We start from the raw sequence: 14,544 nt of genomic DNA, 5'->3' as shown, positions 1-14,544 counted from the left end.
ACCAGGTACTTTGTGCTTGAAAGAGACTTTGTTTGCTTTTTAAAGACTTAAGACACTTTATATCACTTTTTAGTGATATGTTTACAAATTCATATTGCATCTTTGATCGTTTTGACCTGCAAATACCCAGATAAATATTATATATTTTTCTAAACACTGTGTGGTGTATTTTTGTGGTGTTATATTATGGTATTGTATGATTTATTGCACAAATGCTTTACACATTGCCTTCTAAGTTAAGCCTGACTGCTCGTGCCAAGCTACCAGAGGGTGGGCACAGGATAATCTTGGATTGTGTGCGACTTACCCTGACTAGAGTGAGGGCTTTTGCTTGGACAGGGGGTAACCTGACTGCCAACCAAAAACCCCATTTCTAACACTATCCTTATGTGCATTAGCATCATCTGGTGGAGGAGCAGAGGCACCGGCAATAGAGGGAGCCGCATCTCACAGGACCCAGGAGGCAGAGTACACGGACGGTGAGGGCACCAGTGGGACAGAGGGCGAGGGAAGCACCACGGCAGAGACTGGAGGGGACAGTTCGGGCACGGATACCTCCTCCGATGGGAGCTCCCTGGTGGTAGCGGACACACCTGTGCCCACCCCAGCAACAGGTACAGCCGCCACCCCCGTACCAGCACCGCCCTACCAGCAGCCCCTCATTGAGCTGCCCGTGCCCGCTCAACCAGGAGGGTGGGCATCTCCTTCGCCCCAGGCACCTCAGGCCCTGCCCCAGGTAGCCCTGCTTCCCTGAGTGAGGAGACTATTGACCTCCTGCGTTCCATCTCTGTTGGGCAGCCAACCATTGTGAATGCCATCCAGGGGCTGGCAGCCCAAACACAACAGTCCAATGCATTTCTGGAGGGCATTCACACTGGCTTGGCGGCCCAACAGAGATCAATCCAGGCTCTGGCCTCCTCTCTAACGGCAGTCATTGTCCCTATTTCCACCCTCCTCCCTCCAACCTCCTCTACCCAATCCCATTCCCCTCTACCTCAACCTATCCCAAACACACAGGCAGACGAGCATGCACACAAGACAACACACAAGAGTGGCACAGGCAAACACAGGCACCACACATAATCCCACAGGCACTCACACAAACACCATCCAGATGCAGACATACCAACATCCACTGCCTCCACTGTGGCCCCCTCCTCCTCCTCCTGCTCCACCTCCCTCCCAGTTACGCCGACACTCACACCTACATGCACTACATCCTCATCTACTACCTCCATCACCAGCACACCTATCAGAACACACACCTGACTGGCAGTCACCACCCCAACAGCCATGCACACGTCCCCTGTGTCCTCTACCACTGTGTCTGTGCCCCCTCCTTCCAAAGTACACAAACGCACGCACTCAGACACCCAACAGCCATCCACCTCACAACAGCATCCAGCCCATGCACCTGCACCCAAATACAGCAGACACCTCCTACAACCACTCCCTCTTCCTCCACTCCCAGACCTTCTCCCTCTTCCCGCCCCACTGTCCCTAAGCAGCTTTTCCTCTCCACCATTGACCTCTTCCCTACCCCTCCACCCCCCATCCTTCACGTCTGGCCAGGGTGTGTAAAACACAGCATGCACCTCAGCCACCCAGTCCACGGGCCCAGTAGTGTCCCCAGCAACTCGTGGTGGGAAGGGATCCCGGGCACCAGGCAGCCACATGGAAAGAGTGCCTGCCCCAAGTGCTGCCAGGAAGGTCAAGGTGCCATCCCTAGCTGCTGCCAAGAGGAGCAAGGAGCCATCCCAAGCTGCTGCCAAGGGGAGCAAGGAGCTATCCCCAGCTGCTGCCAAGAGGAGCAAGGAGCCATTCCCAGCTGCTGCAAAGAGGAGCAAGAAGCCATCCCCAGCTGCTGCCAAGAGGAACAAGGAGCCATCCCAAGCTGCTGCCAGGAAGTGCAAGGGGCCTGCACCCGCAGGCAGAAAGGACAAGGGGCCTGATGCTGGGACTCAGACGGAGCTCCCACCACCAACCATGGTGGTGCAGCCGTCCGAGGCTGCAGGGGATGGGCAGGAGCTTCCCCCCACAACCACCACCAGCAGCAGCAGCACCAGCATCACCACCAGTGGGCAGCCTTCCGAGGCTGCAGGGGATGGGCAGGAGCTTCCCCCCACAACGACCACCACCAGCAGCAGCACCACCAGTGGGCAGCTGTCCGAGGCGGCAGGGGATGGGCAGAAGCTTCCCCCACAATCTGCGGCAACATCACCATCACCACCACTGAGCAGCTGTCACCGCCGGACAGTGTGTAGTCCTGCGTCCATGGGCTGTTGTGTGGGCTGCCCCTGCAATTCCTGTGGGATTGACACCCACCTGAGAGACTGTGACCTTGCACTCACCAAGACCTGCATCACAGGGCACGATGCCCCCTCCAGAACCAGTGGGGAAGCCACCCACTCACCTCATCCTCCCCAGGATGAAGAGCACTGGGCACGATGCCCCCTCCAGAATCAGTGAGGAAGCCATCCACTCACCCCATCCTCCCAAGGATGAAGAGCACAGGGCGCGATGCTCCCTTCAGAAACAGTGGAGAAGCCATACACTCACCCCATCCTCCCCAGGATCAGAAGCACAGGGCACGATGCCCCCTCCAGAACCAGTGGGTAAAACACCCACCTACCCCAGCCTCCCCAGGACCAAGCATAGGGCATGTTGCTCCCTCCAGAGCATGTGGGCAAGTCACCCACTTGAAAGACTGTGGCCTTGCACTCCCCAGGACAGCGTACAGGGCATGTTGCCCCCTCCAGATCCAGTGGGCAAATCACCCACTTGAGAGACTGTGAAATTGCACACCCCAGGACAAAGCACAGGGCATGTTGCCCCTCCAGAGCATGTGGGCAAGTCACCCACTTGAAAGACTGTGACCATGCACTCCCCAGGACAGCGCACAGGGCATGTTGACCCCTCCAGATCCAGTGGGCAAATCACCCACTTGAGAGACTGTGGCTTTGCACTCCCCAGGACCAAGCACAGGGCATGTTGCCCCCTCCAGAGCATGTGGGCAAGTCATCCACTTGAAAGACTGTGACCTTGCACTCCCCAGGACAGCGCACAGGGCATGTTGCCCCCTCCTGATCCAGTGGGCAAATCACCCACTTGAGAGACTGTGGCCTTGCACTCCCCAGGACCAAGCACAGGGCATGTTGCCCCCTCTAGAGCAAGTGGGCAAGTTACCCACTTGAAAGACTGTGGCCTTGCACTCCCCAGGACCAAGCACAGGGCATGTTGCCCCCTACAGGGCCAGTGCGTTGTTCCATCTGCCGGCTGAGGTGCCCACCCCCCGTTCCACATCCCCCTGAGGTGCCTGCCTATTTTCCAACTGATGCCCCTGCTGTGTTTTCTCTGCGTTGTTGCAGGAGTCAAGTGGGGGCTTGGACTTTGTGATGTGCCCCTGTGGCCCACAAACATTGAGGACTGGGCAGTGTCCTTTGATTTGTAATTATGTATATAATTTTAGATTGGATGCAAGTATTACTACTTTATGTATCTGATTACACTCGCTTTTATCTGTTCGTGTTGTCCTTGAATTTTTCCAGAGGGGTAAGAGATGTATATGTTATGTTACTGCATCTGCTTGTGTGTATGGTGTTGGGGTGGGGGTGTTGCGAGTGTGTGTGTGTCACTCTCTTTTTCCTCCCCCTCTCCCATGTGTGCTAGGCGGCTATACTCACCATGGTCGTCTTCGCAGTCGTTGGTGTTCGTGGTGTAGCAGGACGTAGAACAGCATTGGGAATATATGCAGTTCAGGCTCCATGGTGGCATGGTTATTCCCCGAGACTCCACAGGTGAGTCCTTTCCCTTCTGTGCAGTGTTTCCGCCAGGCTTTTGATGTCGTTGGTACCGCCCCGTAAAAGGTGGCGGATTGGGTTGTCTTAATACGGTGGGCGGAACATTGACTGGCTGTAGGTGGCTACCGCCGTGGTGCTTGTTGATTCCGCCCTGGTGGTCGGTGTGTTAAAACGGCTGTCTGTCTGAGCTCTTTCCGCCATGGTCATAATTTGGCGGTATTCACCGCCTGCCTGTTGGCGGTATTACCGCCACTTTATCACCGACTGACAGGGCTGTAAGGAGGGCCTTAGTCTTCTTGTGCTTCAAAGCAATAAGTGAGCAAAAATTTAAAAACCTACTGTAAAGAGAGATTAAATTCTGTACGGCTTATCGAGAGAAGTAGATTGTGGGCACTCCTGTGCCTACCACAGATTGAACCCATTCCACGTCCTAGGGGAAAAAAATTGGAGATACATGCCATATTCCTGATTACATGAGGGTCGAGGAGGCACACGTGCTATAAAGGGCTACAAACTTTAAGCTATCTGCATACAAACTAAGCCATATGATAAAGATGCTTCAAAAATAAAGCACAGTCTTAATTTCTGCACTAAACGTTTGCTGAAAAGGTTACAGAGGGGATCACATTTTCTCTGCATACTTTAAAATTGCCCATGAAATGCACCTTACAGGAAACTTGTGAGGTCCAGAGTCCTCCAAATAATGCAAACCCTGCTAACAGGCTTGAAGAAAAACTTGCTCATGACAAGCAATTGCCACATGAGCTGTTAAATTGAAAAAAAACGTTACTACAAAACCTGAAAGTGTCAAAATAAAAACTTGCAAAATAACTAATTACTCAAACTGCTCAATGGAAGTACTTGTAATAGAAACCCAATTTTCCAACCAGTCATTTATTTATTTTTTAATTTCTTTATTCACATTTTCAGAACAGCATAAGAAATGACAGTGTAACATACTGACATTTCCAGTATATACCTGAAACATACATTAACAGACTAGGAAGAAATTGCATCAAAGATGTAATACCCCAACACTTTGTAGGGAAGACGGGAGAAGGATATTAGGCTAAAGCGACATCGGGGCGGGCTCGAGGAAACCGAAGAAGCATTGTGTGTGGCCATCAGCAGTGGGAGTAAGAGGGAAAGAGGCCCCCGGCGAATGAAAGGAGAATTGGCAACAGAGAACTACAAAGCCTCCTTCACTACCCAATTAGGATTCATGTCTGTGTTCACCCCTATGCAGCTTACCATAACACAATCACAGCCAGGATCATCCAATGTCCACTTCTGGGGAGAGGAGTGTGCTATTGGCTACACTAGGATTAACTGCAGAGTCCACACTTCAAGCGTCGGCATGCTCGGTTATGGGCACAGGAGAACCCCGGCCTGAATCTCATCCCCCCACCACCCCATTATCCTTTCTCAACTTGTCTATCAGTGCCCCCAGATCTCTAGGTCTCTTTAAGAACGTTCATCCAAACTCACCCTCCTGAGCCTACACTCCTCTGCCACTGCCCACTCTGACAAATCCGCTGTCCATCTATTCACCGACAGACGATTGAGTAGCCCAGTGTATACCAATTCTGCACCTGGCTAGTAACAGCCCCAACTGAGCGAATCAATATTTCCTTTTATCACCTTTGTTTGGAAATGGAAGCAGCCCCAGTAAACAATGACGCATCAATAGGTTTATTATTACCCCGGTCACCCTCTGCAGCTCCCGCACTGCAGCCACCCAGAAGCGTTCCACTATGCTGCATGCCTATGTAACATGTACAAAATCTGTTGGCGATACCTGGCACCTTCTACAGCCAGAGTGAACTCTGTGCAGACGTTTCGGGGTCAAATACGCTCTATGTAGGTAATAGATGATGTAGAAAGAATAGGAACACATCATATACATCACATACATACAAACATAAGTTCCCAAACCCCAATACAAACATTTTAGGCTAGGGATAGTTGTAAACCAATGTAAGTAGTAAAAGGCTTAATACATGACATGCTAAAAAAAAAAAGACAGACTGTGGGTTCGATAGAAAAGGCAGGTCAGATTTAGGACAAACAAACACTTATTATTTAGGAAACTTATACACATGCTGCATTGTTAAGTTAGCTGTGCTGAAAGACACAAGAGGCCCAAGCCACATTAGAACGAGAGTTTTTCTTTGGAGCTGCACCAACTGTCGCTTTCAAAATCTTCACTTAGCACGAACAGGGTAGAACAAAAGGGTGTATCCTGCTTTAGCACAAGGGTCCTAAAAACCACAAGTCATTCATATCTTGGTGAAGGGGACTGTGTAAGGGTCAGATAAGCATTTGCACAAGGCAGGTCTACCGTGAGCATCACGTAACATATAATCACTTGTCCTGCAGAAAGATAGAGATTCTGAATGACGTCAATGTTACTTACCCACCCATGAGGCGACCAATAATCGTGCATGTGCTCGTCGAGAGGTACCTCTCCCCTAATATCTTATCTATACTGCTTGTTCTTGCTTATGTCAATGCTGAACTTGTCAGCGTAGTTTTTGTGGTTTTTACAGTATAAATACCACTGCTTGTGAACTAGAACTTTGAACTTCAGTCATGGCCTCTATGTTGAGAGTGCCTGTTGTTCCCAGCTGAAAATCAATTAGACCTATATTACTGTGTCAAATTCATCTGTCTTATTTTATTAACAGATTTCCTTATAACATAGAATTGCATCAGGTTAAATCTTGCGTTGCTCGCAACCTCATGAACTAGTGTTCTGGTGCGCCTCCGTTCCCCTTTAGTCAGAGGAAAATAAAGTTCCTCGTTCAATTTGTCCCTCAGTGACGTCAAGTCTGTTAACCTATCACCTTTTAGGGCAGCATGTAGCCGGGAGATAATACCTATGGTGGATCCAGGATCCAACATTACCCTCAGAATATTTGATTCACTAGATTCGTCAGGAAATGCCAGCCAAATCTCCCATACCATCCAGGCTATACATGCGTACTGCAGAAACTCACCCGGATCTATTCCAAAGTGTGTTCTTGCCTCTTAGACTGTCATAAATCTGCCATTCAAGTATAGATCTTCAGCCTTCTGACATCCCCCTCCACTCAACGTGTGACATCCATGGAGTTTTGCATCTGTGAAAATGGGGGCAACCACCAAATGGGGAGGAGTTCAGCATAAGGTGCTCGCTTCAGAGTGCATGTGACTGTCGTATCACATGCCTGAGCAACCAGCAAGAGTATAAAGGAGGTACCAACTGGAAGTCTGTGAGCCCGCATGAGCAGACTGGGGAGGTCATCAATAGGTACCAATCCCTCCAGCAGTGACTTTTCCCAATTGGAACCAGCTTTGCCCCACAAGGTGGCATACTGCAGTAGGCCAGCAAAGTAATATAACTTAAGGTCTGGAAGGCCTAGGCCTCCCTCTGTCAGATCCAACTTGAGGATCTCCAGGCGGACCTTGCTGAGCTTCCCTTCTCACACCAATGCGATCAGCAATATATTCAGGCTACGGAAGAGGGATTGCGGCAGAATGCAGAATGAATTCTGCATAGTGTAGAGGAATCGAGGTAATAAGACCATCGTACTTAATCCCACCTTACCCATTACTGAGAGTGGCTATGTGTTTCAAAACTGAACCAATGCCATAAGACCATCAAGCACTCTCCCCATATTTAGATCATACTTTTGGTGTGGGTTGTGAGCTATTTGCATTTCAAGGTAGTGAAAGTGCTGCGTTTCCCGCTGCAGACCCAATGTTGGGAGAATCCCCCTCCCCTCTACCAATCGTGGATACCAACTAGAGGAGTACCGTTTTTGGTGGGTTAACCCACAAGCCAGATGCTACAATAAAATTAGACATAAGTTGCAAAAGAAGATCGACTGCGCGCTCTGGTTCCATTACATTCAATACAGTAGGGTATCATCAGCATACACAGATACCACATGCTTTACATTCCCCACCTGTAGTCCCTAGTCATGCGGTTCAGAACTTAAGTGTATTGCTGAGGACTTCATTGTGAGTGCAAAAAGGAGCGGCGACAGCAGGCACCCCTGCCTAGTCCCTCTCTCCACAGGGAATGCATTGGACACCACTCACCCGTGCGCACCCTTGCCCTAGGCTCCACAAACATTAGTCAGATCCATGATAAAAAGCTCAGTATTCCCAGGAAAAGGCATCAAAAGCTTTTTTCATGTCTAATGTGACCAGTGAGTGTTCATCACCATGTCACTGGTTGCACGTAAAACATGGGATAACGTATGCAGGTTACTGTGCGAGCTTCTCCCAGACATGAATCCGCATTTATCTCTATGTATTATGTGGGTAATCACCCTGCTCAATTGTGATACCAGTACTTTTGCTTTTATCTTAACGTCCACATTGACCATATACAGTGGCCGTGAGATCCGGACTCCATGGGATCCCTCCCTGGTTTTGGGAACATGATTATTAAAGCCTTGCTCATATGCGATGGCAAAGTGCCAGCAGCCTGCACCTCCCTGAGGTTCTCGGACAACCTGGGAAGTAGGGACACAGAGTTCACTTGATAAAATCCAGAAGCCCATTCGGTCCTGGACACCTTCCCCTGGCCATGTTATGGAGCGCTTCCTGCAGCTTCTCACAATGAAGCTCACCTTTTAGTCACTCCATTTGAACTTGCGTTAGTCGGGGATTTCCAAATTGTTTAGGAAGTCTGTCAGTGCGTTGGGGCGTCACTGTTTATGGGAGCCATGTACACTCTCACAAGGTGTTCAAGAAACAGTGAGTTGTTTGCCACCTGCCCTATTGCCAATCCTTTGTCTAGACGATCGGTAGTGGTTGTCTAGACATGTTTAAGCAGCCAGGCTACCATTCAGCCAGACTTGTCTCCCTCCCTATGCAATCTCTGTCTGTAACCTCTTCTGATGTGGCAGTCTAATCTGTACCAGATAGCTGCAACCTGTCGTTACGCCTCCACCAGCTCCTTATCCTTGGCTATTTGCCCAGGCACTCTACTCTGTAACCTGAGAAGGGATTCCTCCCCATCACTCAGCTCATGTTCCATTTTCTTCGGAGTGCCCTATGTTTTGCTAAGGCTCTCTTCCCTAATAACCACTTTCGGTGCTCCCTATTCCATTCCACGGGCCTCTGTGGAATTCCAGTTGACATCAAAATAGCCCTGTAATGCCAATTGCATCTCTACTTTATATTCAGGGTCTCCCAATGATCCCAGTGTTAACCTCCACAGTGGAATTTAGGGCCTATACTCCTGCACCCCAACGTATAATTCTAGCGAAGCATGACCAGACAAGAATCATACCTGATACGTAAATTACTGGACATTCAAAGCCCCATCATTGTATAATAGGAACTGATCTAGGTGGCTGTATGACTTATGTGTGGGAGTATAATGGAAGAATACCCTAGTGGTGGGATGAAGGTTCCACCAGATGTCTAGGAGCTGGAGCCTGGTCATTGTTTCACGGAGGCTTGTGACCATCTGGGGATTCGGGCCCAAGCTGGGAGGATGTCTATTGAGTTGTGCATCTAGTACACAAATAAAATCCCCAGCCCAGACCATGGGCATTCCAACATAGCACACCAATCCAGTCATGAGTGCACCAAGGAACTCAGTGTCATCTGTGTAAGGTGCATATGCATTAAGAAGGCATGTCTCACTCCCATCTAACATACGATTTAGAACACATACCGACCTGCCACATTCGCTGTAAAACCCCGCAGTTGGAATGGGATTCTGGGTGCTATACAAATGAACCCCCCCAAGCATAAGATGAGTAAGTGGATGAATGAAGTTACCCCCTCAATATTTTCTGTAATTTTTGGGCTGCATTCTCCAGTAAGTGTGTCTCCTGTAACATCGCAATATGTGTACCCATCCGTCTGAGAGGAGTATGGGTCCCATAACGTTTCACAAAGGAGTTAAAACGAGCCAGGGTTTTCTGCCGGTGACTCCAAGCCTCCGTAGCCACTCCGCTGACACGTGGGTGGGTATATGATCATTTCCCTGAACTTCTAGCCAGACCCAGGTGTCTTCTGTTGAGGTGAAAAAGTGCAAGCGACCATTGTGAAGCACCTTCAATTTTGCCAGATAAAGCAGCATGTAAGTCCATCCCATGGCTTTCAGTTTCTGTTTTACACCACTGAATGTCCGTCGTAGTTGTTGATTTGTGTGGGTGCGGGGAATATGCGGATGGTATGATTCTGAAATATAGGGTCCCCAATACGGTGCACCTCCTGCAGGATAATGTCACAGAGTTTGTAATTAAGGATGTTGGCTATGATAGTTCAAGGCCTACCCCCGAAGGTGGCAGAGGAGCCAGTGCTCTATGGGCCCTAACCACTATAAAGAGCTGCAACTGTTTCACATTAGGGAGTGCTGTATGGATTCAGTCCTCTAGAAATGACCCCGGGGCAAACCCCCTCCGTGCCTAAGGGGAGCTCTAAAAACCTGTGGTTGCACCTTCGAGAGCGTCCCTCCGCATCGTCTGCACAGGTTGCAAATTGTTTTGCATGGGATTCAAGTGTGGCCACCACGGTCTTTAATGCGAATAGCTCTTCCTGCATTTTGGAAACCTGTTCCATTTTAATTGATCGTTTTGCCACTTTGTGCAGGTCAGTCCACAGTAGATTAACATCCACTACTGTGGCCTCAATCTTTGCTTGAAGACTCGATTGCCACCAGAATCTGGGAACCCATGGGCTCTGAAACTTCTCTTGGTCCCGTAGCGGCGTCCGTCTGTTGGCTCCTGCCCACCCCAGAAGTTGTAAACTGATCAATCCTTTTATGTTTCTAGGTGCCCTGTCCTTGCCCATATTGAAGAGCAATACCAAACAGGCTGTGAGTTTATTGGGCATATATAAATGAATTGTGAATCACTGTACTCCGGACCTAACCAAGTGTACCTAATTTCCTGCCGTCCCGTTCAAGGCAGATTGCTCTGGGCCCCTCCTGCCCCCTGGAGGCCTTGGCACAAGCCCCCACCCAGGTGATCTTGCACCCTGCTCCATCTCTGATGCAAGTGTGCTGTCCTCCACACAGGGTCACCAAAGTTACTGCAAGGGATATGCCATTTGAACCACAGTTGTGCACAGGTGAGGAGAGACCCCCTTATGGGCAATCCTTGAAGTTCACAGTTCGAGGATGAGAGTAGATCTCCACCATCCAGGCCCCACCCCACAAGCAAATCAGTAAGTATGGCCCGTCAACTCACAGCAGGCCCCCTGGGGATGCACTCTTCAACCCGCACACCACCCAGGAGCCCGATGTAGGAGCTGCACCCTGGAAAGGCAATGCCAAATGTCGGGTGGGGCCTGTCCGTAAGCCGCTAATATTTTATTTCCCCACAGGGGTATGGTCCCTGGCTAGGTCAGCAACCAGAAGGAATCAAGGGGCTACAAACCTTTGTGTTGCCGTGCCACCCCCAGGAATTCACACCTGTCCTTGCTCCTGATGTGGCGAAGTCAGTGCCCTCAGTGAGAGGACCCCGTCAAGTAAGGGCCCACAGTGAGAGGACCCCGTCAAGTATTCTAATTAGCAGCCTCTTGTACCAAAATCACATGTGGGCCCAGACCATGGCCTCTCAGCATTGCTCAGACCCTTGTCAGGGGCCCCACCAGCAAGCTCCACAGCAGCCTCCTCACCTGTCCACTTGCGAGCTCCTCAGGTGTGTAGACAGTAACCCTTGAGGGCATGGGGGTTGGGCTTCACAGAGAGTGCGCCACCTTTGACGTTCTCTGCTCCCCTCTCACAGGAAGGCAGTCCCTCTGTGCCTCCAAGGGCTCCAGCGCCCGGGCCCCACCTGTCACCAGACCAGCCTTAGCACTCTGCACCTCAAAAAGTAACTGCAAAAAAATGCCCCAGAGAGTTGTTCAGGGCAGGAAGGGGAGCCAACTCAGCTAGCCAGCAGATACCACCATGAGTGAGGCACTGATTCTGTTGCGCGGTCGCAGCGCTATGGCCCATGTGAACAGCGTTGTGGCAACAGTCCTCCTCAGCGGTGATGCACAGACAAGTCTGCAGCGGGCAGGGAGCCAATCCCGCAGGCAGCGCAGCTACTCCGCACACAGCTTTGGTGCCGCCTAGGAAGATGAGCCCTGTACTCCGGTCACAAGGACACCACTCTGGCCTGGATCAGGCGCATGCCAATTCCAACAGCTTGTGCACGGGGGGCACCCGGAGGGCACCCTCTATAGTGATGGGTCATCCTCTCACTTAGTCTGCTATCCAGTCTCCCTCTCGGCATAACACTCCATGGGAGTCAGGGCCCAGGACACATCTAGGCCTCGCAGGTACCAGAATCACACCCAAGGGGGCCTCAGATCATCTGCTGCCATTACCCCACATCAGAGGAAGGGGGTCACGGGTGCTGTGGGATCGCCAGGGTGGCAGAAATTTTCAGGATGGTGGAGCCAGTCTGAGAGCTTGCGCTGAACACAACCGGTTGGACCTCTTGCTAACCAGTCATTTCTAACATATATTGATACTTAGATCTGTGGGGAAATGAAATCTAGAAATACAAGGTTCTTACATCAGCATATGATTAAGATGGGAGGCCGTCATCCTCAGTGTAGTTCTCCTAGCTCTGGAATTTACCACCACTTGAATTCCATGTAACTTTAGGGGGACATCTGTCCGGAAAAGGTCACTGACCTGACTTTTCATCAGAAGCTATGCATGCATAGTTACTATCCTCCCAGTCTAGCCATCACTATCATAAACCCATTCTAATAGTGCCAGAGTAACTTTCTAAGCCAAGTGCAAACATTCACAGATCAGTATATACAGGTCACTTTTTTGGTTAATGTCTAATGAACAAAAAACGAAATACCGGCATACTCCTGAAGTCAAACTCAAACAGTGAGCATCAGAATTTCAGATTTTGTTTTACTTTTCATGATTAGAATAAAACGAATTTGGAATATTAAAAAAACAATTCTTGAAATTAGCTCACTCATCTTACCTTCACAAATCCTATTGTTCGCCTGCAGTGCATAGCCGCTATAGCACGAACAGTAGTAGCTGCCGGGTTTGTTCAAACAGATTTGATTACAGCCTCCATTTTTCACATAACATTCATCTTTATCTGCAAGAGAGATCAAATGACTCTCTTTGTTAAGTAACTCAAAGGAACAAATGTTTTATATGCATCTGAAAACATGCAATAACAATATTGGTTTACATCACAATCTGAGGAGGATGTCCTGGTAACACCTGCTATGCCACTTGAAGGGCTTGGTCACCACTGTGTAATCTCTTGAGTTCTTAAAGTTCTTGTATACGGGAGTCCCAATGTATCAGTTTCTAAAATGCAAACTAAACAGGAAGATGACTGTTAAGACTTTCGGGGAACCATTTCAGACCTTGCAAAATTCTTACTACAGGAGGATTCATCCTTAGACTGTATGAAAACCTGCCTTAGTTAAACAACGGAGCAATTCTCTAGTAAAGTTGCCAAGACTACAACTTCTTGAAACTATATTTTACTGACCAAAATGGCAGATTCAGGTCGACGCAGGCTAATGGTAACACCATCCCCACCATGCTTTGATGCAGTTTTCATCTATCACCTTTGGTGTCAAACTGGACTCCTTTTTACTTACTGTATTAGTGGAGCTTGGGGGGAAATGGAGAAGTCCAGAACTGCTTGGGCTGCTTTGGGCTCCTTGAGCTATTTTCTGGGGTAAGGGATATATATGCTGACATGTTTGTCCCCTCCCACCATTTTATGAGGAGACACAGTTGCTGGACATCAGTCAGGGCCTTCGAAATTTGTCCGTCATATCTAGTGAGGCGTTAGTTTAATTAGGTGCGTAGAATTTAATTAGGCGTTCATTAATTAGACAACAATTGTACTTTGATGAGGGCAGCAGACGATAAGGTGCGTCAGGCCATGCAGCTGCTGGAGGAGGCAGGACGGCTCGATCATGTGTCACATACGCCTCCTTTAGCGCGGCCTTCGAGGCGTGCAACAGCTGGAGTCGCAGTGGCGGTTTTTGCATGTTGGCTGCCGCACCCGGAGCATATGGGTGGACAGGTAAGTGCACGGGCCGCTCCCGTCTTTAGTGAGCGGCCTTGTGTAACAAAGCAGCCCGCAGGGCACTCACGCTGCCATGGTGAGTGGTGGTGAGGCCCTTTGCTCCCAGAAGCAGCGCCTGGAGGAAGAAGTATCTGGTGCAGGTCAGCAAGGGGCGTTCGCAGCCGAGTCTTGCATGCCCTGCTAAGTCAAGTTGGAGAGGGGTGGGGCCTCGCTTAATGCGGGGGCCTCAGCCTCCAAGGGCAGAGGAAGGGGAGGTGGGAGAAGGCAGGAGAGGGGAGAGAGAGAGGCTGTGTGGAGCCTATTGCAGAGGAAGGGGGAGGGATTTGGGGATACTGAAGGGACAGGGCCCTTGACTGGAGATATGTTATAAGCAACACGGCAGGGAGGAAAGAGAAATGGGAAAAGGGTGGGGGTAGACATGTGGAAGATTCAAAATACAGGGGAAGATGTAATTGAGGAATATGAAGGATGCGGATAAGGCCAAACAGGCAGGACACCAAAGTTTGAGTATGGGGCCACAGATGGTTGGAGAGTCATATGTAATCATGGAGGCAGCAGGGAGGGGAGCAGTGGGAGGTCTATGCACCATGTAGGATGATGCCTATGAGCAAAGGTTAGTGGACCAGAGATATATTGGAGAAGAGAGAGAATTGGGCCTGCCTCCTCGTTAGTGGCTGCGATTTTGTAATGGAGTGAGAAGGATGAACAAGGGGACACAG

At 49.8% G+C, this 14,544-nt stretch overlaps 1 protein-coding gene across 2 annotated transcripts in view; it reads right to left on the bottom strand.

Annotated features, from left to right (window-relative positions):
* Nucleotides 1-14,544, bottom strand: part of GAS6 (growth arrest specific 6) — a 333,398-nt gene that overhangs the window by 165,186 nt on the left and 153,668 nt on the right. For both annotated transcript variants that reach the window (XM_069204632.1, XM_069204633.1), the window contains exon 6: nt 12,749-12,871. In XM_069204632.1, coding sequence (XP_069060733.1) covers nt 12,749-12,871 — 123 coding nt within the window. The remainder of the gene's footprint in view (nt 1-12,748; nt 12,872-14,544) is intronic.

The sequence above is a fragment of the Pleurodeles waltl genome, chromosome 8 (genome assembly GCF_031143425.1).
Source record: "Pleurodeles waltl isolate 20211129_DDA chromosome 8, aPleWal1.hap1.20221129, whole genome shotgun sequence".
Classification (NCBI taxonomy): domain Eukaryota; kingdom Metazoa; phylum Chordata; class Amphibia; order Caudata; family Salamandridae; genus Pleurodeles; species Pleurodeles waltl.
Note: the sequence above shows the minus strand (reverse complement) of the source record. Positions and strands in the feature narration are given on the sequence as shown.